General features: G+C 49.5%; 1 protein-coding gene across 3 annotated transcripts in view; it reads left to right on the forward strand.

The window, feature by feature from the left end:
- The window catches only part of kiaa1328 (KIAA1328 ortholog), a 189,484-nt gene that overhangs the window by 24,359 nt on the left and 140,470 nt on the right, over positions 1-24,655 (forward strand). For all 3 annotated transcript variants that reach the window (XM_072572945.1, XM_072572928.1, XM_072572938.1), the window contains 2 exons: positions 3,862-4,007; positions 14,811-14,905. In XM_072572945.1, coding sequence (XP_072429046.1) covers positions 3,870-4,007; positions 14,811-14,905 — 233 coding nt within the window. In that variant the 5' untranslated portion in view covers positions 3,862-3,869. The remainder of the gene's footprint in view (positions 1-3,861; positions 4,008-14,810; positions 14,906-24,655) is intronic.

The raw sequence follows: 24,655 nt of genomic DNA on the forward strand, positions 1-24,655 counted from the left end.
TTTCTGAAACTACGTTGATGTATGGTAAGGTGGTTAGGGTTTCTGGCTGTGTTTTGGTCTGCTTGTTGTGGTTTGTTCTTGAGGAATCTGCGGACTGTACTTCTTGAATATTCGTTCTTCTTGAATACGTTGTATAGGTGGTTCTGTTTTCCGAAGTTAGTCTGTGCTGCAGTGTGATGTGGCTCATTGGAATAGTGTTCTGATACAGCTCCGTTTGTGTGTGTTGGGATGCTGCTGGTGTGGTTAAGTATTTGGTCAGTGTTTGTCGGTTTTCTGTATGCACTGGTTTGTAGTTCTCCGTTGTCCGTTCTTTTGACTGGGACAACACATCTATCCTGGGACAAGCTAAGCAAAGACATGGCAGAGAATTCCTAGAGGCCTGGCACTCCAACCACAACACCATAAACAAACACACAGATCTAGATACCAACTATCAACCCCAGGAGACAACAGCTTCGCTTCACTTGGAGGTCGCCACTGATGATGTTACCTAGTCAGGTAATGAAACGTCTGGATATCAAACCTACACCCTAAATCTTTACGACTATGACTCTGTGTATAATGACGTCTTTTCCACCTTGTTAACCTATTTCCCTTGCCTCCAGCACACCATTGTTAACTGTAAGTTCTTATCTGATCTGAGTCATGCTCAGCTGAACGTTTTTTTCACAAAACTCACAACTTAACCCTTTCTCTGCCTGCTTATACCCTATACGCATTCTCACCTTGAGGCCACATTTGGTCAAATGTAACCTTGATATCAAGGGCTGTCACTTTCGCCTCGCCCCTTGAATTCAACTCTTCTGTCCATATTTGAATCAAGGCTGTAATGAAGTCAGAAGCTGAGTAGTCCTGGTGGAAACTAAAACTAGCTGCTTGGTAGCTGGAGACAGTGAGGTCTGCAGATGCTGGAGATCCGAATTGTGTGTTGCTGGAAAAGCACAGCAGGTCAGGCAGCATCCGAGGGGGAGAAAAATTGACGATACGGGCCGGACCCCTTCATCAGGAATGAGGCTGGGACCCTCTGGGCGGAGAGATAAATGGGATGGAGGTGGGGCTGGGGAGAAGGTAGCTGAGACAGTGAGAGAGAGACTCATTGAGATCTTTGTAGAGAGAGGAGGAGAACTTCTTCAAGGTAGGCATCCTTGGAAGAGGCTTCACAGTACGGTTGAAATCAGCTAGGAGACAGTGAGGTCTGCAGATATTGGAGATGAGAGTTGTGTGTTGCTGGAAAAGCACAGCCGGTCAGTCAGCATCCGAGGGGCAGGAAAATCAACGTTAGTCGATTGCACTGTTAATGACACCTTCCATTACTTTTTTTACTGATGATCAAAAGTAGACTGAGGGAGTGGTAATTGTTTGGGTTGGATTTGTCCTGATTTTCATGTACAGGATGTACTTGGGCAATTTTCCACATTGTTGGGTTGATGCTAGTGCTGTCACTGTGCTGGAACAGTTTGGCTAGGAGAGTGACAAGTTCAGGACTATAGTCAGGGCCTGTAGCCTTTGCAGTATCCAGTGTCTCCAACTGTTTCTTGATATCATGTGGAGGGAATTGAATTGGCTGAGGACTGATATTTGTAATGCTGGGGTCTATTGGAGGAGACAGAGATGGATAATTCACTTGGCACTTTTGGCTGAGGATTGCTGCGAATGCTTCAGCCTTATCTTTTGCACTGCTGTGTTAGGCTCTTCCATCATCGAGGATGGGGATATTTGTGGAATGTCCTCTTTTCAGTTGTTTAATTGTCCACCACCACTCGTGACTAGATGTGGCAGGACTGCAGAGGTAGATTTGATTTGTTGTGGTATCACTTAGCTCTATCACTTGCTGCTTATACTGTTTGGTGCGCAAGTAGTCCTGTTTGTGGTTTCACTAGGTTGACATCTCCCCTTCAGGTATGCCTGGTGCTGCTCCTGGCATGCTCTCCTGCATTCTCCATTGTACTAGGGTTGATACCCTGGCTTGATGGTAATGGTTGAGTGGGGGAATGTACCAAGCCCTGGGGTTACAGATTGTGCTGGAGTACAATTTTGCTGCTGTTGTTGGCCCACAGTGCAGCACGGATGGCCAGTCTTGATTTGCTAGATCTGTTTTGAAGTCTGTCCCATTTAGCATGGTGATAGTGCCACCCAACATGATTTGGAAGTGCTGGTGTTGGACTGGGGTGGACAAAGTTATAAATCACACAACACCAAGTTTTATAGTGCTTCCAAATAAACTTGTTGCACTAGCTTTCAAAGCACTGCTGCTTCATCAGGTGATTGTGGAGAAACCACCTGATGAAGAAACAGCACTTCAAAAGCTAGTGCTTCCAAATAAACCTGTTGCACTATAATCTGGTGTTGTGTGATTTTTAACTTAACCCAACGTGATGGAAGTTATCCTCAATGTGAGGATGGGACTTCATCTCCACAAGGCATGTGTAGTGGTTGCTCTTACCGATTAGTGTCAAAGAGGCTGAATCTGCAGCTGGCAGATTGTATGTGGTCAAGTATGTTTTTCCCTCTTTGTTCCCTCACTACCTACTGCAGAACTGGCCTAGTAGCTATTTTCTTTTGGACCCAACCAGCTTGATCAGTACTACTACTACTGCAGAGCCACCCTTGATAATGACATTGAAATCCCCCATCCACAGTACATTTTGTGTCCATGCCACCCTCTATGCTTCCTCCAAGTGTTGCTCAACATGGAGGAGTACTGATTCATTGGCTGAGGGAGGACAGTATGTGGTAATCAGCAGACTGGCAAGGATACAATGTTTAACCTGAAACCATGAGACTTCGTGGAGTCTGGAGTCAATGTTGAGGACTCCCAGTGCAACTTCCTCTTGACTCTACGCTATTGTGCTGCCACCTCTGTCAGGTCTGTCTTGCCGGTGGGACAAGACATATCCAGAGATGGTGATGCTATCTGGGATAGCGTCTGTGAGGTACGATTCTGTGAGTATGTCTGTGTCCAGGCTGTTGCTTGACTAGTTTGAGACAGTTCTCTCGACTTTGACAGTAGACCCCAGATGTTAGGAAGGAGGACTTCGTAGGGTTGACAGGGCTGTTTCTGCCATTGTCTTTTCCGGTGCCTAGGCCGATGCCGTGTGATCCGTCTGGTTTCAATTTTTTGAGACTTTGTAGTGATTGGTACAACTGAATGGCTTGTTTAGGCCATTTTGGAGGGCAGTTGAGAGTCAACCACACTGCTGAGAGTCTGGAGTCACTTGTAGGCCATACCAGGTGAGGATGGCAGATATCCTTCCCTGAATAACGTCTGTGAACCAGGTGGGTTTTTCTGACAATCAACAATGATTTCATGGTCATCAGTAGATTCTTAATTCCAGATTTTTGTTCTTTTATTGCCATGGTGGGATTTGAGCCTGGGTCCCCAGAACATTACCTGGGTCTCAGGATTAATAGTCAAATGGTAATATCATTCAGCCATTAGTTTCCATGATGAATCCAACTAGTCTTCTGCTTGATTCCAATTTTGCTGCATCACCTTGTGCCATCCTCAATCAATTGTTGCCTTGATGTCAAGGGAAGTAACTTGCACCCTCCCTCTAAAATTCAGCTCTTTTTACATTTGGACCAAGGCTGTAAGGAGGTCAGTAACTGAGTTACCCCCTGTACAACTCAAACTGAGCACTCACGGGCAGCTTTGATTGTGGCGCTTTGAGATGGCTGAGATGGATCAGGTCTTTTTTTTTTGAATTGCCTACCTTTTCACATTTTATTTTCGATCTCTAATTATGCATATGTAGTGTTGCTGATTATCACCAAGGTGCTGCACGTAATTTTTTAAAGTTGTAAGTTAATAATTTGCTGCTATTCTTTGCCACATCTCTACAAACTATTTCTGTTTATTAGGATTGCTAATGGAAGGAAACATTAGACCTGAATCAAAGGTGAAAAGTGAAACCCAAGAAGTTGGAGCCAAGCTTTCACTTCAATCTAATTCTGTTTTTGTAAATCCCTTGAAGACCAAATCCGGGAAGCTATCCATGCCAAACAAGGTGAACTTTTGATTTTATTGCATCTTGCATTCCATTGAAGATTAGTAAATGTGTATGTAGGTTTCAAAGAGGCATTTTTGTACAATTAATTATTGACTTTCTTGAAGTCCTCTGCAAAATATTGCAGATTGTGCACGTTATTCTTTTGAGAGTTCAAAAAGCATCTGGATGTAGGAGGTGTAATTTCAAGACTAAGACGCAAAACCAAAAAAAAAGTAGGGAACTGAGAAGATTTTAATGGTTTTAGGACATAAATAAGATATTTAGAGTTTGAAAACAGATGCCAAATAAGATTTATTCCCCATATTTTTAAGTTGTGACCTCTCCAACTAGAGGAGACATCTTACCTACATCTACCCTGTCTGTTCCTCTAAGAAATTTGTAGGTTTCAATTAAATCATTTCCCAGTCCTCTTAACTCCAGAAATTAAAGTCCCAATTTGCCCAATCTGTCTTCACAGGATAGCCATCCCAGGAGCAACTCTGGTAAATCTTTGTACTCTCTATGCAATAATATCTTTCCTGAGAAATCAAAATCAAAATTGAACACTGTGCTCCAGATGCAGTCTAACCAAGCCCAGATGCAATTGAAGCAGATCTCCTTCCTCCTGTGCTCCAATCCTCTAGCAGTTAAGATTAACATTGCATTTACCTTCCTCCATAGCTTGCTCCACCTGCATGTTATCCTTCAGTGACTTATTGACAGAGGACCCAAATACATTTGTACCTTTCAACCTCTTTCTTATTTTAAGAAATACTGTGTATATCTGTTCTTCCCACCAAAGTGGATAAACTCAGTTTTTGCCACATTATGTTCCGTTATATAGGCAGTTTTCTTACCTATTCACTAAGCCTCTCGATCTTCTTGAGAAGGTTTTATTTGTGCTCGTTATACGCATTCCCACTCAGCTTTGTATTAGCTGCAAATTTGGATGTATTGCATTTGGACCATGTATTCAAATCATTGACATGTGTTGTGAACAGCTGGGACCCTTGCAGGACCTCTCTAGTTATAACCTGCCAACATGAATAATTACCTTTTTATTCTTACTCTGTTTTCTGTCTGTTATTCAAACCTTAATCTATACCAGTACATCACCTCCCCTCCATAGGGCAGGAGGTAGTGGCCTAGTTTATCGCGGGATTATTAATCCAGAGACCAAGGTAGTGTTCTGGGGATCTGAATTCAAATCTCCAAAAATTTTACAATTTATAGTCTAATGATCACTATGAATCCATTGCGATTGTTTGGGGAAACTCATTTGGTCCACTAATGTCCTTTTTGGTAAGGAAACTGGTTTGGCCTACATGTGACTACAGATCTACAGCAAGATGGTTGACTCTTGACTATCCTCGGGGCAATAAATGCTGACTCAGCCAGTGACACCCACAGTCTGTGAATTAATTAGAAAAAAAACACATACTTTAATTTTGCTAATTAATCTCCTGTGGGGAAACTCATCAAGAGCATTCTGAAAATTAAAGTCATCCTTTGACTTCCCTTTATTGATTTTGACAGTAACATCCTCACAAACTTTCAAAAGTTTGTCAGACATAGTTTCCCATTGACAAATCCATGCCGACTGCCCATCTGATCAATAGACAATAGACAATAGACAATAGATGCAGGAGTAGGCCATTTCTGCCCTTCGAGCCTGCACCGCCATTCAATATGATCATGGCTGATCATTCCTAATTAGTATCCTGTTCCAGCCTTATCTCCGTACCCCTTGACTCCACTATCTTTAAGAGCTCTATCCAATTCTTTCTTAAAAGAATCCAGAGACTGGGCCTCCACTGCCCTCTGGGGCAGAGCATTCCACACAGCCACCACTCTCTGTGTGAAGTAGTTTCTCCTCATCTCTGTCCTAAATGGTCTACCCCGTATTTTTAAGTTGTGTCCTCTGGTTCGGCACTCCCCCATCAACGGAAATATGTTCCCTCCTGCCAGAGTGTCCAATCCTTTCATAAGCCTATACGTTTCAATCAGATCCCCTCTCAGTCTTCTAAACTCAAGGGTATACAAGCCCAGTCGCTTCAGTCTTTCCGTGTAAGGCAATCCTGCCATTCCAGGAATTGACCTCGTGAACCTACGCTGCACTCCCTCAATAGCCAGAATGTCTTTCCTCAAATTTGGAGACCAGAACTGTACACAGTACTCCAGGTGTGGTCTCACCAGGGCCCTGTACAGCTGCAGAAGCACCTCTTTGCTTCTATACTCAATCCCTCTTGTTATGAAGGCCAGCATGCTATTAGCCTTCTTCACGACCTGCTGTACCTGCATGCTTGCCTTCATTGACTGGTGGACAAGAACACCCAGATCTCTCTGAACAGCCCCTTTACCTAATTTGATACCATTGAGGTAGTAATCTGCCTTCCTGTTCTTGCCACCAAAGTGGATAACCAGACATTTATCCACATTAAACTGCATCTGCCATGCATCTGCCCACTCACCTAACTTGTCCAGGTCACCCTGTAATCCCCTAACATCCTCATCACATTTTACCCTACCACCTAGCTTTGTGTCATCAGCAAATTTGCTAATGTTATTGCTGATACCATCTTCTATATCATTTACATATATTGTAAAAAGCTGCGGTCCCAGCACGGATCCCTGCGGTACCCCACTGGTCACTGCCTGCCATTTCGAAATGGAGCCGTTAATCACTACCCTTTGTTTCCTATTAGCCAACCAATTCTCTATCCAATCTAGTACTTTGCCCCCAATCCCGTGCGCCCTAATTTTACTCACTAACCTCTTGTGTGGGACTTTATCAAAAGCTTTCTGAAAGTCCAGGTACACTACATCCACTGGATCTCCCTCGTCCATCTTCCGAGTTACATCCTCAAAAAATTCAAGAAGATTAGTCAAGCATGATTTCCCCTTCATAAATCCATCATTTTTATCCAATTGTCCACATATGATGTCTGCAACAGAATCTGTAGTTCCCTGTTTTTTTTCCCCTTATTTTTTCTTAAATTTACAAGCTTCCACTCTGTAGAAGTCCATTGTAGAATCTGTGGAATTTTGGAAGATGATCACCACTTTTGACAATCAGCCTGGAGGTAATTTGGAAGAGACAGCAAAAATTCATCCCAGGGAAGAAGATATCTGCTACAGGGAGGACAAGGCAACTGTGGCTGACAAGGGAAGTCGGGAACAGCATAAAAGCAAAAGCATTTAACATGGTGAAGATTAACAGAGAGCCAAAAAATTGAGGCCTTTAAAAGCCAGCAGAGGATAACTGGGGGGGAAAAAAAAAGCAATAAGGGGGGAGAAAATGTCATATTAGGGTAAGCTGGCTAGTAATATAAAGGAAGATTGCAGAAGCCTTTTTAGGTATAAAAAATGTAAGCATAGACATTGGATTTCTGGCAAATGTGACTGGAGAAATGGTAATGGAGTTCAAAAAAATCGCAGAGGGCCTGAGTGGATACTTTGCATCAGTCTTCATGTTGAAAGACACCAGTATACCAGAATGCTGAGAGTTTCAGGGCAGAGGGAAGTGTTATGGCCGTGAAGTCTAATTCTCACTAAGGAGAAAATGGGTAGGTTCCCTGGACCAGATAGACTATACACTCCTAAGAATATAGCTGAGGAGAATGTAGAGGCATTGGTGGTGACCTTTTGAGGAATCACTCGAGTCAGAGAGGGTCCCAAAGGACTTGAAAATGGCTAATGTAACACCCCTGTTTAAGAAAAGAGAGGTAGGAGATTGGAAATTATATGCCAGTTAGCCTGACATTAGTGTTGCTAACACGTGGCTGCCAAATAAGATAAGAACCCATGGCGACAGAGGCAGGTTACTGGCATAGTAGAAGATTTGATGACTGGCAGAAGGCAGAGAGTAGGGATAATGAGGTCGGTTTCAAGACAGTAGCTGGTGACGAGTAGAGTTCCGCAGGGGTCAGTGTTGGGACCACATCTATTACCTTATACATTGCTCTGGATGAAGGAACTGAGGGCAACTAAGGTTGTAGCTGACACAAAGATAGGTGGAGAGGCAGGTAGTATTGAAGATACAGGGAGGATGCAAAAGGACTTGGACAGGCTCGGAGAGAGGGAAAAGGATACGATGTGAGAAAGTGAGAGGTTATGCAATTTGGTAGGAAGATGATAGGCGTAGAGTATTTTCTAATTGGGGATAGGCTTTGGAAATCTGAAGTACAAAGGGATTTGGGAATCCTAGTTCAGGGTTTTCTTAAGATTAACATGAGGGTTCATTTGGCAATTTGGAAGACAAATATAATGTTTTTATTAATTTTAGGCTAGAATACAGAAGCACAGATTTGCTGCTGGGGCTACATAGTGCTCTAGTCAGACAGCATTTGGAAAATTGTGAGCAGTTTTAGACCATAAGCCCCAAGGCTGTAAAATTTAGGAGCAGATTTAGGCCATTTGTCCCATGGAGTCTGCTCTGCCATTTGATTGTGGCTGATGCATTTCTTACTCCGTTCTCTTGCCTTGTCCCCTTAATAATCAAGAGCCTGTCGATGTCTGTCTTAAATGCATTCAATAAAGTGGCCTCCACAGCTCTTTGTGGAATGGAGTTCCACAGATTAACCACCCTCTTGCTGAAAATATTTCTCCTCATTGCAATTCTAAAGTGTAATTATTAGTCCAATGCCACCTCATTTTCCTTTTTTGTCTGTCCTTTCTAACTTAGAAATATGCTTGAATATTCTGTTCCCAGTCATGGCCACCATGTAGCCATGCTTTTGGAATAACAATTATATCATAAACGCTTCCCTCAAGTTACCTTTTGATACATTTTTTAGCCTTGAGGACGATACCTAGTTCCTCAAAAATACTCAATGGCCTCAATTTCTCTGGTGGTGAAATCCATAGGTTCACCACTCTCTGGGTCAAGAAACTTGTTGTAATCTCCATTCTAAATGACATTCCCCATATCTTTAGACTAAGCCCTCTGGTTCTGTACGACTTGGTCTTTGAGAGCATCTTTCCTGCATTTGTGCTGTCGAGTCCTGTGAGAATTTTATAGGTTTGCGAGATTTCTTTTTGCCCGCTCACTCTTCCGCACATGCACCCCTCCTTCCCGTGGGCCCCTCCCCCTCCATCCCTCTTCCTCGCACACGCCCCTACCTCGCTCTTCATCACACGCGTACCTCACGTGCACCCCTCCCTCCCTCCCTCCACTCGTCTTCCCGTGCGCCACTCCCTCCCTCCCTCCCTCCCTCCCTTCCTCCCTCCCTCCCTCCCTTCCTCCCTCCCTCCCTTGCCTTCCCGCGCGCCCCTCCCTCCCTCGTCTTCCCGTGCGCCCAGCCCTCCCTCCCTCCCCTCCCTCCCTTCCTCCCTCCCTCCCTCCCTCCCTCCCTCGCTTGCCTTCCCGCGCGCCCCGCCCTCCCTCCCTCGCTCCCTACCTCGCTCCCTCCCTCGCTCCCTCCCTCGTACCCCGCCCTCCCTCCCTCCCTCGTCTTCCCGCGCGCCCCGCCCTACCTCCCTCCCTCCCTCCCTCGTCTTCCCGCGCGCCCCGCCCTACCTCCCTCCCTCCCTCCCTCCCTCGTCTTCCCGCGCGCCCCGCCCTCCCTCCCTCGTCTTCCCGCGCGCCCCGCCCTCCCTCCCTCCCTCCCTCCCTCCCTCGTCTTCCCGCGCGCCCCGCCCTCCCTCCCTCCCTCGTCTTCCCGCGCGCCCCGCCCTCCCTCCCTCCCTCCCTCGTCTTCCCGCGCGCCCCGCCCTCCCTCCCTCCCTCCCTCGTCTTCCCGCGCGCCCCGCCCTCCCTCGTCTTCCCGCGCGCCCCGCCCTCCCTCCCTCCCTCCCTCGTCTTCCCGCGCGCCCCGCCCTCCCTCCCTCCCTCCCTCCCTCCCTCGTCTTCCCGCGCGCCCCGCCCTCCCTCCCTCCCTCCCTCGTCTTCCCGCGCGCCCCGCCCTCCCTCCCTCCCTCCCTCCCTCCCTCCCTCGTCTTCCCGCGCGCCCCGCCCTCCCTCCCTCCCTCCCTCCCTCGTCTTCCCGCGCGCCCCACCCTCCCTCCCTCCCTCGTCTTCCCGCGCGCCCCGCCCTCCCTCCCTCCCTCCCTCCCTCCCTCCCTCCCTCCCTCGTCTTCCCGCGCGCCCCGCCCTCCCTCCCTCCCTCCCTCGTCTTCCCGCGCGCCCCGCCCTCCCTCCCTCCCTCCCTCGTCTTCCCGCGCGCCCCGCCCTCCCTCCCTCCCTCCCTCGTCTTCCCGCGCGCCCCGCCCTCCCTCCCTCCCTCGCTCGTCTTCCCGCGCGCCCCGCCCTCCCTCCCTCCCTCCCTCGTCTTCCCGCGCGCCCCGCCCTCCCTCCCTCCCTCCCTCGTCTTCCCGCGCGCCCCGCCCTCCCTCCCTCCCTCCCTCGTCTTCCCGCGCGCCCCGCCCTCCCTCCCTCCCTCCCTCGTCTTCCCGCGCGCCCCGCCCTCCCTCCCTCCCTCCCTCGTCTTCCCGCGCGCCCCGCCCTCCCTCCCTCCCTCCCTCGTCTTCCCGCGCGCCCCGCCCTCCCTCCCTCCCTCCCTCCCTCCCTCCCTCGTCTTCCCGCGCGCCCCGCCCTCCCTCCCTCCCGCCCTCGTCTTCCCGCGCGCCCCGCCCTCCCTCCCTCCCGCCCTCGTCTTCCCGCGCGCCCCGCCCTCCCTCCCTCCCGCCCTCGTCTTCCCGCGCGCCCCGCCCTCCCTCCCTCCCTCGTCTTCCCGCGCGCCCCGCCCTCCCTCCCTCCCTCGTCTTCCCGCGCGCCCCGCCCTCCCTCCCTCCCTCGTCTTCCCGCGCGCCCCGCCCTCCCTCCCTCCCTCCCTCCCTCGTCTTCCCGCGCGCCCCGCCCTCCCTCCCTCCCTCCCTCCCTCGTCTTCCCGCGCGCCCCGCCCTCCCTCCCTCCCTCCCTCCCTCCCTCGTCTTCCCGCGCGCCCCGCCCTCCCTCCCTCCCTCCCTCGTCTTCCCGCGCGCCCCGCCCACCCTCCCTCCCTCCCTCGTCTTCCCGCGCGCCCCGCCCACCCTCCCTCCCTCCCTCGTCTTCCCGCGCGCCCCGCCCACCCTCCCTCCCTCCCTCGTCTTCCCGCGCGCCCCGCCCACCCTCCCTCCCTCCCTCCCTCCCTCCCTCCCTCGTCTTCCCGCGCGCCCCGCCCACCCTCCCTCCCTCCCTCGTCTTCCCGCGCGCCCCGCCCACCCTCCCTCCCTCGTCTTCCCGCGCGCCCCGCCCACCCTCCCTCCCTCCCTCGTCTTCCCGCGCGCCCCGCCCACCCTCCCTCCCTCCCTCGTCTTCCCGCGCGCCCCGCCCACCCTCCCTCCCTCCCTCGTCTTCCCGCGCGCCCCGCCCACCCTCCCTCCCTCCCTCGTCTTCCCGCGCGCCCCGCCCACCCTCCCTCCCTCCCTCGTCTTCCCGCGCGCCCCGCCCACCCTCCCTCCCTCCCTCGTCTTCCCGCGCGCCCCGCCCACCCTCCCTCCCTCCCTCGTTTTCCCGCGCGCCCCGCCCACCCTCCCTCCCTCCCTCGTTTTCCCGCGCGCCCCGCCCACCCTCCCTCCCTCCCTCGTCTTCCCGCGCGCCCCGCCCACCCTCCCTCCCTCCCTCGTCTTCCCGCGCGCCCCGCCCACCCTCCCTCCCTCCCTCCCTCCCTCGTCTTCCCGCGCGCCCCGCCCACCCTCCCTCCCTCCCTCGTCTTCCCGCGCGCCCCGCCCACCCTCCCTCCCTCCCTCGTCTTCCCGCGCGCCCCGCCCACCCTCCCTCCCTCCCTCGTCTTCCCGCGCGCCCCGCCCACCCTCCCTCCCTCCCTCGTCTTCCCGCGCGCCCCGCCCACCCTCCCTCCCTCCCTCGTCTTCCCGCGCGCCCCGCCCACCCTCCCTCCCTCCCTCGTCTTCCCGCGCGCCCCGCCCACCCTCCCTCCCTCCCTCGTCTTCCCGCGCGCCCCGCCCACCCTCCCTCCCTCCCTCGTCTTCCCCCGCGCCCCGCCCTCCCTCCCTCCCTCCCTCGTCTTCCCCCGCGCCCCGCCCTCCCTCCCTCCCTCCCTCGTCTTCCCCCGCGCCCCGCCCTCCCTCGCTCCCGCTCTCCCTCGCTCCCTCCCTCCCTCGCTCCCTCTCTCCCTCCCTCCCTCCCTCCCTCGCTCCCTCTCTCCCTCCCTCCCTCCCTCGTCTTCCCGCGCGCCCCGCCCTCCCTCCCTCCCTCCCTCCCTCCCTCCCTCCCTCCCTCCCTCCCTCCCTCGTCTTCCCCCCTCCCTCGTCTTCCCGCGCGCCCCGCCCTCCCTCCCTCCCTCCCTCGTCTTCCCGCGCGCCCCGCCCTCCCTCCCTCCCTCCCTCGTCTTCCCGCGCGCCCCGCCCTCCCTCGTCTTCCCGCGCGCCCCGCCCTCCCTCCCTCCCTCCCTCCCTCCCTCCCTCCCTCCCTCCCTCCCTCCCTCCCTCCCTCCCTCCCTCCCTCCCTCCCTCCCTCGTCTTCCCGCGCGCCCCGCCCTCCCTCCCTCCCTCCCTCGTCTTCCCGCGCGCCCCGCCCTCCCTCCCTCCCTCCCTCGTCTTCCCGCGCGCCCCGCCCTCCCTCCCTCCCTCCCTCGTCTTCCCGCGCGCCCCGCCCTCCCTCCCTCCCTCCCTCGTCTTCCCGCGCGCCCCGCCCTCCCTCCCTCCCTCCCTCCCTCCCTCGTCTTCCCGCGCGCCCCGCCCTCCCTCCCTCCCTCCCTCGTCTTCCCGCGCGCCCCGCCCTCCCTCCCTCCCTCCCTCCCTCATCTTCCCGCGCGCCCCGCCCTCCCTCCCTCCCTCCCTCGTCTTCCCGCGCGCCCCGCCCTCCCTCCCTCCCTCCCTCGTCTTCCCGCGCGCCCCGCCCTCCCTCCCTCCCTCCCTCGTCTTCCCGCGCGCCCCGCCCTCCCTCCCTCCCTCCCTCGTCTTCCCGCGCGCCCCGCCCTCCCTCCCTCCCTCCCTCCCTCCCTCCCTCCCTCGTCTTCCCGCGCGCCCCGCCCTCCCTCCCTCCCTCCCTCGTCTTCCCGCGCGCCCCGCCCTCCCTCCCTCCCTCCCTCGTCTTCCCGCGCGCCCCGCCCTCCCTCCCTCCCTCCCTCCCTCCCTCGTCTTCCCGCGCGCCCCGCCCTCCCTCCCTCCCTCCCTCGTCTTCCCGCGCGCCCCGCCCTCCCTCCCTCCCTCGTCTTCCCGCGCGCCCCGCCCTCCCTCCCTCCCTCCCTCCCTCATCTTCCCGCGCGCCCCGCCCTCCCTCCCTCGTCTTCCCGCGCACCCCGCCCTCCCTCCCCTTCCCGCGCGACCCACCACCCTCCGTACCTCCCCCTCTTCCGGCCCTACCTCCCTCCCGTCCCCCATCCTCTTCCCGTCCTCCCATCTTTCCCGCGCGGCCCGCCTACCTCCCTCCCTCCCTCCTCCCTCGTCTTCCCGCGCGTCCCGCCTCCCTCCCCTCCCTCCCTCGTCTTCCCGCGCGTCCTGCCCTCCCTCCCTCCCTCCCTCCCTCGTCTTCCCGCGCGTCCCGCCCTCCCTCCCTCCCTCCCTCGTCTTCCCGCGCGTCCCGCCCTCCCTCCCTCCCTCCCTCGTCTTCCCGCGCGTCCCGCCCTCCCTCCCTCCCTCCCTCGTCTTCCCGCGCGTCCCGCCCTCCCTCCCTCCCTCCCCTCGTCTTCCCGCGCGTCCCGCCCTCCCTCCCTCCCCTCGTCTTCCCGCGCGTCCCGCCCTCCCTCCCTCCCCTCGTCTTCCCGCGCGTCCCGCCCTCCCTCCCTCCCCTCGTCTTCCCGCGCGTCCCGCCCTCCCTCCCTCCCCTCGTCTTCCCGCGCGTCCCGCCCTCCCTCCCTCCCCTCGTCTTCCCGCGCGTCCCGCCCTCCCTCCCTCCCCTCGTCGTCCCGCGCGTCCCGCCCTCCCTCCCTCCCCTCGTCGTCCCGCGCGTCCCGCCCTCCCTCCCTCCCCTCGTCGTCCCGCGCGTCCCGCCCTCCCTCCCTCCCCTCGTCGTCCCGCGCGTCCCGCCCTCCCTCCCTCCCCTCGTCGTCCCGCCCTCCCTCCCTCCCTCCCTCCCCTCGTCGTCCCGCCCTCCCTCCCTCCCCTCGTCGTCCCGCCCTCCCTCCCTCCCCCCCCCTCGTCGTCCCGCCCTCCCTCCCTCCCCCCCCTCGTCGTCCCGCCCTCCCTCCCTCCCCTCGTCGTCCCGCCCTCCCTCCCTCCCCTCGTCGTCCCGCCCTCCCTCCCTCCCCTCGTCTTCCCGCGCGTCCCGCCCTCCCTCCCTCCCCTCGTCTTCCCGCGCGTCCCGCCCTCCCTCCCTCCCCTCGTCTTCCCGCGCGTCCCGCCCTCCCTCCCTCCCCTCGTCTTCCCGCGCGTCCCGCCCTCCCTCCCTCCCCTCGTCTTCCCGCGCGTCCCGCCCTCCCTCCCTCCCCTCGTCTTCCCGCGCGTCCCGCCCTCCTTCCCTCCCCTCGTCTCCCCCGCGCCCTCCCCCCCCCGCGCCCTCCCCCCCCCGCGCCCTCCCCTCCCCTCTCCCCCCCGCGCCCTCCCCTCTCCCCCCCGCGCCCTCCCCTCCCCCCCCCGCGCCCTCCCCTCCCCCCCCCGCGCCCTCCCCTCCCCCCCCCACGCCCTCCCCCCCCCCCCCCCCGTTCACGAAACTTGTTGTAATCTCCACTCGAAAGGACGTTCCCCAGAATTGTGATGGGTGGGGAGCAGGCGGGGCAGCCGAGGGGCAATGTAGGACAAGGCAGTTAGGGTCCTGCACGTCGTGTGCTGCTGCTTCATTTCTTGAATGGGGAACAGACTTAAAAAAACTGCGAGTCCCAGAGGAAAGGTGTTTAATCGATTAACTGAATACTTGATTTTCCGAATGAAATAGTGCCCGATCATCTCGTTCGGGTAATCAAGGTTCCTCTGTAACTAGTATTTTTGGGTTTTATTTTGAAACAGGTTAAGGAGTACAAAGGGACCAAGAGTGCATCTTTGAAGGATCTCTGCCCAGAGGACAAAAGGCGCATTGCTAACTTAATCAAAGAACTTGCAAGGTGAGTTTTGCACTTTTTTCGCAGCACTACTTGTAACTTCACAATGTAGTTTTTATTAGGGCATTACTATAAAGCCTATAACACTGGGTGGTTTACAGTCTGAATGACAGCATTAAGGTTGTCATGTATCGCATCATATCTTACATCAGACCCTGCAAACTTCAAAACCTAGATTCATTGAGTTTTATAGCACAGAAACAGACCCTTTGGTCTAGCTTTTCCATGCAGACCAGATATTCTATATTAATGTAATCCTATTTGCCAGCATTTGGGCCATATCTCTTTAAACCCTTCCTATTCATGTACCCATCCAGATGCCTTTTAAATGTTGCTACTTCCTCTGCCAGCTCAATCCATACATGTATCTAAAAGTTGATCCTTAGGTCGCTTAGATATCTTTACTCTCTCACCTTAAACCTATGCTATCTAGTTTTGGATACCTCTACCCTTTGGAAAAAGACTTTGGTTACTCACCCTATCAATGCCCTTCATGATTTTATAAACCTTTCACGTTACCCCTCAGCCACCAACGCTCCAGGGACAATCGCCCCAGCCTATTCAGCATCACCCTATAGCTCACACCCTCCAACCACATCAACATCCTTGTAAATCCTTTCTGTACCCTTTCAACTTTCATAATATTTTTCCTAAAGCAGAGGGATCAGAATTGAATGCCTAACCTATGACGTGTGCATCTGCAAAATGGCATTCTAACAGCTATACTTAATGCACTGACCAATAAAGACCAGTATATTTCACTACCCTGTCGACATGTGACTCCACCTTCAAGGAACTATGAACCTGCACCCAAGGTCTCTTTGGCAACACCCCCAAGACACTACCATTAAGAATATAAGTCCTGTCCTGATTTGCCTTCCAAAATGCAACACCTCTCACCTAAATTAAACAGCAACTAACTTGACAAAAGTCTTACTTTTAAAATATGGGTCAGTTTTGTTTCTTCTACTTCATGTAAATCACAGAATCACTAGATTTATTGTTTTAGCAAAACTAAAATGCTCTGTTCCACTTCTTATTTGCATCTCATCCAGATTTGTGTGACCAAAGGCTACATGCACATTAATCCATAAGTTTACTAGAAAGCAAGGGCATCTGGACAGACTGGGACCAATTCTGATCCTCAGTTTAACCATTTGCCAAAACTTGGTATCTAGGTCATTCATGTGAAAAATTACCATTCATGAGGTGCCAATTATCCTGGCATTGAGAGAACTGTATGTCAGTGTCATGTGAGAATAACATTTGGAACTTAAGTGCAAATTCATATCCCAGTCAAAATGAGGTGATGTGAAGTCAAGCTGGAATGAAAATCACTTGTCAAAATAACTTTATATGAAGCCACAAGGTTATACATGTGGCAACAGAAGATTGAAAATAAATATCCTTTTTGATAAATTCTTTCATCTGATACCAGAATACTCCACTGCACTTTTCAGTGATGTGTAATCACTTGGATTCGGTAGCATGAACGGAGCTAATAAATTAAAATCTGTAGTTTGCTTTGGAAGACCTTAAGTTGAACAATGGGTTGTCGCTTGTAACTGACACCAGGCTGAAAATTTATGAAATTCACATGCAATTAAACTAAGTGAATTACACTCACATATAACTCCAGTATTTAGAAAATTGTCACCTGTTTCACAGACCATCAGAAAAGAAAGTGTTTTTGAAATCCTTTTCTTTTTGATTTTATACTTGCTTGCTGTTGTCCTAATGTTAAGGAACACATGTTGAGAAAGGAATTGCTACACTAAATGCTTCAGGTTGTTCATGCTGTAACAATATAGCAAGAATCAAAACAAGAGACTGCAAAGGACAGGAAGAGACTGAGCTCAGTCAGTGCCCAATCCCATACCCAGGAACTGAGAACAAACGCACAACAAAACTGCATATTTTTGTTACCCTATTCACAAAAGTCCTTAGACATAGTTCACGACAAACAAATTATATCAAAATCAATTTTGCAGACCATAAATCTTCCCATGATAAAAACACAACATGAACATAGGTCGACATGTTTGGGAGCAGCTGTGAAATGAAACAAGAGTTAATGTTTCAAGTTGAAACTGATTTCTTCAGAGTTTGAGAGAAGTAATAGGGAATACTGTCGGCCCTAACACCAGTCCTTGTGAGACGCCGATGTCCAAGGAAATACGAATCTTTTGACAGCAATCTTTTTGTTTTTTGGGCATTTGGCCACTCCTCAAAATATGTTAGCAGATTATCTGTTGTTTCACAAAATCTTAGATGAGTTGTATGTAAGAAATGTTTTTATTCTAGAATGGCAGCATGGTGGCTCAGAGGTTAGCACTGCTGCCTCGCAGCACCAGGGTCCCAGGTTCAATTCCAGCCTCTGGCAACTGTGCACACTCCATGCAGACATTCTCCCTGTGTCTGCGTGGGTTTCCTCCGGGTGCTCTGGTTTCCTCCCACAGTCCAAAGCTGTACAGGTCAGGTGAATTGGCCATGCTAAATTACCCATAGTGATAGGTGCATGAGTAGGGTAATGGGTCTGGGTGGGTTACTCCGGAGTGTCGGTGTGGACTTGTTAGGTCGAAGGGCCTGTTTCTGCACTGTAGGGAATCTAATCTAATCTAATAAATCCAGATTGATAGTGTCTATAATATGCAAATCTCTTTTCAACAAATATCAATTTATCTTTGCGCAGAAGAGATCAGCAGGTAATCTTATCAAAAGCCTTCTGAAAGTCCTCCTTAATCTGCTGGTTACAACCTTGAAGCATTCCAGGAAATTTGTCAAACTTGATTTTCCTTTGCTGAATCCATGCTGATTCTGTCCAATCCTGTCACTTTTCCAAGTGCCCTGCTATACAATTGGTTTTAAAATCCCTGTTTTCTCTCCACACCTTTTTTAAAATTATGGTGTTATGTCAGCTACCTTCCAGTTCATAGGAATTGTTCCAGGTAGATTCTTGAAAGCTGATCACCAGTTCAGTATTTATGGGGCCATTTCCTTAAATACTCTGTAGATTAACAGGCCTTGGGGATTTATTGGCCTATGTTGTTGTGGGACTGAAGTCACATGTAAATCAGACTCTAAGAATGGCAGATTTCCTTCTCTTAAAAGACATCAGTGAGATTTTTACAACAATTGATATGTCACTATTTATGGAGACCAGCTTTATATTACAGTTGTATTTTTACTTGTGTAAATTCCAGTTGCTAGAGTAGTTGAGTTTGCACACGTGGTGCGGAGCATTCCCTTTGACTTCTGAATCGCAGATGCGATGGGCTGAAGCGATCTGTGCTATCGACCTTTGACTCTATGAATTAGTAGTTCAGTGATATTGCCATGCCACCATTTCCCCATCTCTCATATTCAGAACTGCACGTCGTCCCCCAAGTGTGGTCCAATGTGACTCCTCTCTCTTGAATTCTAGTCCTATAAAGGGACATTTGCCTTTATGAATTTTTTTCTGTGCATGTCCATTATATTTTATGATCAATTTGTATGGATCCAAGTCAATCTGGACCTCTGCTGTTTCTGGTTTTAAACCATTTGTGAAGAGCTCTGTTCCAGCCTTTCAGCTCTCAGGGGCGTACCTTAATTTGTCTGTATTGAAAGTAATTTCTTGCTAGTTTATCAATTCAATCCAGTTACCAATATCTTTGCCTTCCCTGCATTGCAAGCATAACATAAAGTATGTGCTAGTGGGATCAGATTGGTTGCTCTTCCATGGGTTCAATGGGCTAAGAGGTCTCCTTGTGTGCTTTTATTTAAAAACAATTATTCAAGGCATTTATGTATTCCTGGCTAGGCCAGTGTTTATTGTCCAACCCAAACAGTGTTGCATTATAATGGTTCTGTATTTATTCTGTCCATTTATCTGTGTGCTGTCAGTTTTGTTTGAGGAAAGTAGGTCTGGAGTTTGGGTGTAAGTATTGGGGAAGTATCTTACAATATGTTGGAATGGTGGCTATCAGAGTTATGGTAGCATTGGCATTTGGGAGCACGGATACAAGTGTAAATGGGCCCATAGAAGCTTGTTTAGAGGTCTGGCAGTGGTGGTGGTTGGTTACATTGTGCTGGACGTGAATGGGTTGGTGCACTCTGATATTCCAATATTGGAGAAATTATTGATTTTAGAAAATGAGGAAGTTTAATGGTATTTTTTATAATTAATTTGTGGGATGTTGGTGTCGCTGGCTGGGTCAGCATTTATTGCCCAGCCCTAGTTGCCCTTGAGAAGATGTTGTGGAGCTGCCTCTTGAATTGGCAGTCCACATGCTATAGATAGACCTACAATGCCATTCAGGATGAAATGCAAGGATTTTGACCCAGCGGCGCTGAAGGAACTACATCAGGATGGAGGAAAGCTTTCAGCTGATGGCGATTCCCTGTATCTGTTGCCCTTGTCCTTCTAAATGGAACTGGATGACAGTTTGGGAGTTTTTAAAATTAATTGCAATATGGTTTGAGAGACAAATATGTGAAATTATGTAGAATAAGCCCTTTGAATTGCTTTTTTTTTGTTGTTTGTTTTTAAAAGTTTGAACATTTTTGGACTGAGGAGCAACTGAGGAGCAGCAAGGCCAGAACTGAAAGAAACTGGTGCCATCTAGTGTTGAATGATTTGAAACCTGAACACAGGAAAGAGGATTCAATTCGTTTTTGAAAATATATAAATAACATGCATCTAAAAATAATCACCAAGTATCCAGTGTGCCAATAAGTCTGGATTTGAAAGTAGCAAACACTGATATGAGAATGCACAACTCTAAGAACAATAATGTGCTCGTACATTTATCATCTCTTTATAACAAATTAAAGTCATGCTTATCAATCTGGCTAACCACCTTTAGTGATGCTTCTGTGTGACTGTCTTTTGTTTCTGTCTGCTCTTGTGTCTTATACTTCTTAATTCTTTTTGCTTCTCTCTCTCTTCAGCTTCTCTCATTTCATATGCTTCCTTTCCTCCCCACATCCTATTTTTGAAGTGGATTTTCCTTCTGTTGTCATTTTTGCTTTTTTCTGCAACCACTTGTTCTTTCTCATTTGCTTCTGTCATTCTGGGTTGCCTTTAAGCGAGTTGCTGAAGATGAGAAATAGTGTTTATTTATGTCAGCTATAGGGCACAGATCAGATGGGAAAGGAGCTTCTAACCATCACAGACTACACTTTGAGCTAGATATGGGGCATAGATTAAGGGTGAGGTAGCATGCTGCTAAATCATGTACATCCTTTGCCCAAATAAAAGCTAAAGAGGAGATAAGAATAAGCAAGCAACTATATTTTATGCAGTAAAATGAAGAAATGTCATGGGATGAGAGCTGTGAAGGTGTCTGAAGCTGGAAAAGGTGTGACCTGGTGAGAAGGACTGTAATACCATTGACTTTAATCCCATGAAAGAGTTTTTAAAAAAAACATGTTTGTGAGGAGAATGACAAATCAGGTGATGGGGAAAATATGAAGTAACATTGGAACCAAGAAATGGTTCACAGAAGAATTAGCAATTGTCATCAAGAAAGCATGGATTAGTAAATAATATTAGCTAAAGACAAATTGTGCCAGACTAACATAGTGATATTTCTTGATGAACTCGCAAAGAGCTTAGATTGTTGTGAGGTTACTGTTACTTATACTGATTTTCAAAAGACATTTGATAGGATGCCATCTAATAGATTTCGGGGTAAAATTAAAACTTTTGGCTAGACATCAAAATTTGTGGACTGTTTTCTCAGACATGAGAAAGTGTATAGTGAAATTCCTCAAGTGCTGATATTATTATCTTTTTGATATATATTTACAACTGAGACTTGACTGTGCTGATGACCGAAAGTTGAAAACACAATAAAGAATGAAGAGGCTAATTACAGGGGCTCCAATTTAAAACTGAGATGAGGGGAAATTTCTTTTGAGGATTGTGAATCTTTGGAACCATTTGCCACAGAGCGCTTAGGGGAAGAGTCCTTGCGTATTCTTAAGGCTGAGACAGATTCTTGGTCACTAGGCGAATCGAAAGTTATAGGGAAAATGCAGAAAGGTGGACATGAGGAATGTCAGATCAGCCATGGCAGAGCAGGTTCTAGGGACTAAGTGGCCTCCTCCTGTTCCAATATCTTTCACCATGTTTCCACATCCTTCCTGTAATGGGGTGACCAGAACTGTACACATTATTCCAAGTGAGGCCGCACTAGCATTTTGTATAGTTGCAGCATGACGTTAATGGCTCCAGAACTCAATCCCTCTATCAATAAAACCTAACACCGTATGCCGCCTTAACAGCACTATCAACCGAGGTGGCAACTTTCAGGGATCTATGTACATGGACTTCAAGATCCCTCTGCACATCCACACTACCAAGAATCTTTCCATTGACCCAGTATTCTGCCTTCCTGTTATTCTTCTTAAAGTGAATCACCTCGCATTTAGCTGCATTGAACTCCACTTGCCACCTCTCAGCCCAATTCTGCAGTTCATCCAAGTCCCCCTGCAACCTGCAACATCCTTCCACACTGTTCACTACTCCACTGACCTTAGTGTCATCTGCAAACTTATTAATGCATCCACCTATGCCTGTGTCCGAATCATCTATAAAAATGACAAACAGCAGTGGTCCCAAAACAGATCCTTGGGGCACACCACTAGTAATTAGACTCCAGGCTGAATATTTTCCATTAACCGTCACTCGCTGCCTTCTTTCAGAAAGCCAGTTTCTTATCCAAACTTCTAAATCACCCTCAATTCCATGTCTCTGCATTTTCTCCAACAGCCTACCATGTGGAACCTTATCAAAGGCTTTACTGAAGTCCTTGTATACCACATCAACTGCCCTACCCCCATCTACATGTTTGGTCACTTGCTTGACAAACTTAAATGAGGTTTGTGAGACATGACCTGCCCTTGACGAAACTATGTTAACTATCTGATATCAAATTGTTGCTTGCTAGATGATTATAAATCCTATCTCTTATAATTCTTTCCAAAATATTTCCTACAACAGATGTATGGCTCACTGGTCTAGCATTACGTGGGTCATATCTACTGCCCTTCTTGAACCAGGGCACAACATTTGCAATCCTCCAGTCCTCAGGTACTAAACCTGTAGACAAAGGCTCTGCTATCTCCTCCTTAACTTCTTAAGTTTTATAGGTTCTTGATTGCAAGAGAATGAAAGAGTATCAGGTCTAGATAGGATATTAGTATTGAGGACGCAATCAGACCAACCATGATCTTATCAAATCGAGGAGGAGGTTCAAGTGGCTGAATGGACATTTATATATAGGATCTGAAATATTTATTGACCAACTACCTTTTAAAAATGTTTGGAATAATCAACATAAAATATTATATGGTACTGCATGTAACATCATGCCCTGATGTATGTAGTTAAAGTTGTGGTTGAGTTAATGTAAGAAAATTGGCTAGCTATAACAACATTAGTTCAGAATTTTTAAAACATCATTCATGGAATGAGGGTGTCACTGGCTGGGCCAGCATTTATCGCCCATCCCTAAATGCCCAGAGAGCAGTAAAGAGTCATCTACATTGCTGTTAGTTTTGAGTGGCCTGTATTCCAGACCAGGTAAGTATAGCAGTTTCCTTCCCTAAAGAGCTTTAATAAGCCAGATGGGTTTTTCCTGACAATTGATAATGGATTCATGACACTCAATTCCAGTTTTTTTTAATCGAATTCAAATTTTAAATTTTGCCATGGCAGGATTCAGACCCAGGCCCCCAGAACATTACCTGGGTCTTTGGATTAACAGTTCAGTGATAATACCACTAAGCCATTGCTACCCCTAGAATTGTAGCAGTATGTTTGCTATTATTTAATATAGCCTTTCTTTAAACTACTTTTATTTCTCTCTTGGTTACAATTCCTTGATTGATGTTCTATTAACTAAATATTAAGAACCATTTTTATGGTGAGAATCCATTTCACTTGAGGTGGAGGCCAATCCATGTTCAACAACTTGCTCATAAAACACTGCTCGCATTTTGATGGCTATGACAAATTTTACCCACAATAGCTGAGGTAATCCATATATTCCAAGATGACAACATTCTGAATACAGCAATCCACAACAGTCTTTTAAATACAAAATGCGAATCCACTGTATCTCCCAATTTTAGCCAACTCTTTGATAATGTCTAGGATCTGGATCCACATCTTGGTCAAGAAGTAATCAGTTCTTCTTACCTTTGTCTCCAATTTCATTGAAATTTGTCCACAAAGTTAGGGCTGAAGTACAAGTGCAAAGAAATGCTGGAGCAGTTTTGGGATTGGCAGACAGTTTTGAGTTGATGAAAATGCTGTATTGTCTCTACACCCCCCAACATGCGCACGCACGCGCACACATGCAGGAGTATGATCCCTCGAGCATGTTTCGCTATTTAATAAGATCATGGCTAATCTGATTTTTTTTTAGATTAGATTAGATTACTTACAGTGTGGAAACAGGCCCTTTGGCCCAACAAGTCCACACCGCCCCGCCGAAGCGCAACCCAACCATACCCCTACATTTACCCCTTACCTAACACTACGGGCAATTTTAGCATGGCCAATTCACCTGACCCTGCACATCTTTGGACTGTGGGAGGAAACCGGAGCACCCGGAGGAAACCCACGCAGACACGGGGAGAACGTGCAAACTCCGCACAGTCAGTCGCCTGAGGCGGGAATTGAACCCAGGTCTCTGGCGCTGTGAGGCAGCAGTGCTAACCACTGTGCCACCGTGCCGCCCTAAATTGTTACACTGAAACATAGAAAATAAAAGCAGGAGTAAGCCATTGGACTTTTTAAGCCAGCTCCTCTGTTCAATGTGATCATGGCTGATCGTCCAAGTCAATACCTTGTTCCCATTTTCTCCCCATATCCTTTGAACCTTTTAGCCCTAGGAACCGTTTCTAACTCCTTCTCACAAACATTCAAAGTTTTGCCTGAACCGCTTTTTAAGGTAAAGAATTCCTCAGATACACCATTCTCTGGCTGTATAAATGGCCTCAAGATTAGAAAATTACACGTCCCTCTTTTGTTTAAAAAGGGTGAAAGAAGAAATGCAGAGAATTACCAATCAGTTAGCCTAATATTAGTGTGAAAATTGTTGGTATCTATAATTAAAATAGGATAGGAATACCTTTGAAAATTTTTACCTAATCAGGAAGAGCCAGCATGGATTGGTGACACGTAGTTCATGCTTGACAAACCTCGTTGAATGTTTTGAAAAGGTGACTAAGGTAGTGGACATGGGAATGTCTATGGATATTTTTTATATGGACTTCCAGAAGATATTTGATAAAGTCCTATATGAGAGAAGTTAACTAAAGTAGAAACTCTTGGAATTGATGGTACGAAATCACCCCAAGTCTCATTGTACCTCCCCTTTTCACCATTCAGATAATAATAATTATACATTGTGAATAGGTGGGGTCTTGGCACTGATCCCTGTGGTATCCCACTCGGAAGAAGGCAAGTTTATCCATACTCTTTTTCTGTCTGCCAATCATTCCACTATTCATGTGCTTTAATTTTACATGCTAATCTTGTGGAACCTTATTGTAAACCCTATGAAAGTTTGTTTCCCAAATAAATGGGAGCCTTAGTTCTAGATTTTCCATCAAACGGAAGCATCCTTTGCACATCTGCCCTTTCAAGCCCATTAAGGATCTTGTGTTTCAATCAAATCACTTCCTACTTTTCTGAAATTCACTAGATACAAGCTAAGACTCTTCAACATTGGCTCATAAGACAAACTACTTATTCCA

The sequence above is a fragment of the Chiloscyllium punctatum genome, chromosome 1 (genome assembly GCF_047496795.1).
Source record: "Chiloscyllium punctatum isolate Juve2018m chromosome 1, sChiPun1.3, whole genome shotgun sequence".
NCBI lineage: Eukaryota > Metazoa > Chordata > Chondrichthyes > Orectolobiformes > Hemiscylliidae > Chiloscyllium > Chiloscyllium punctatum.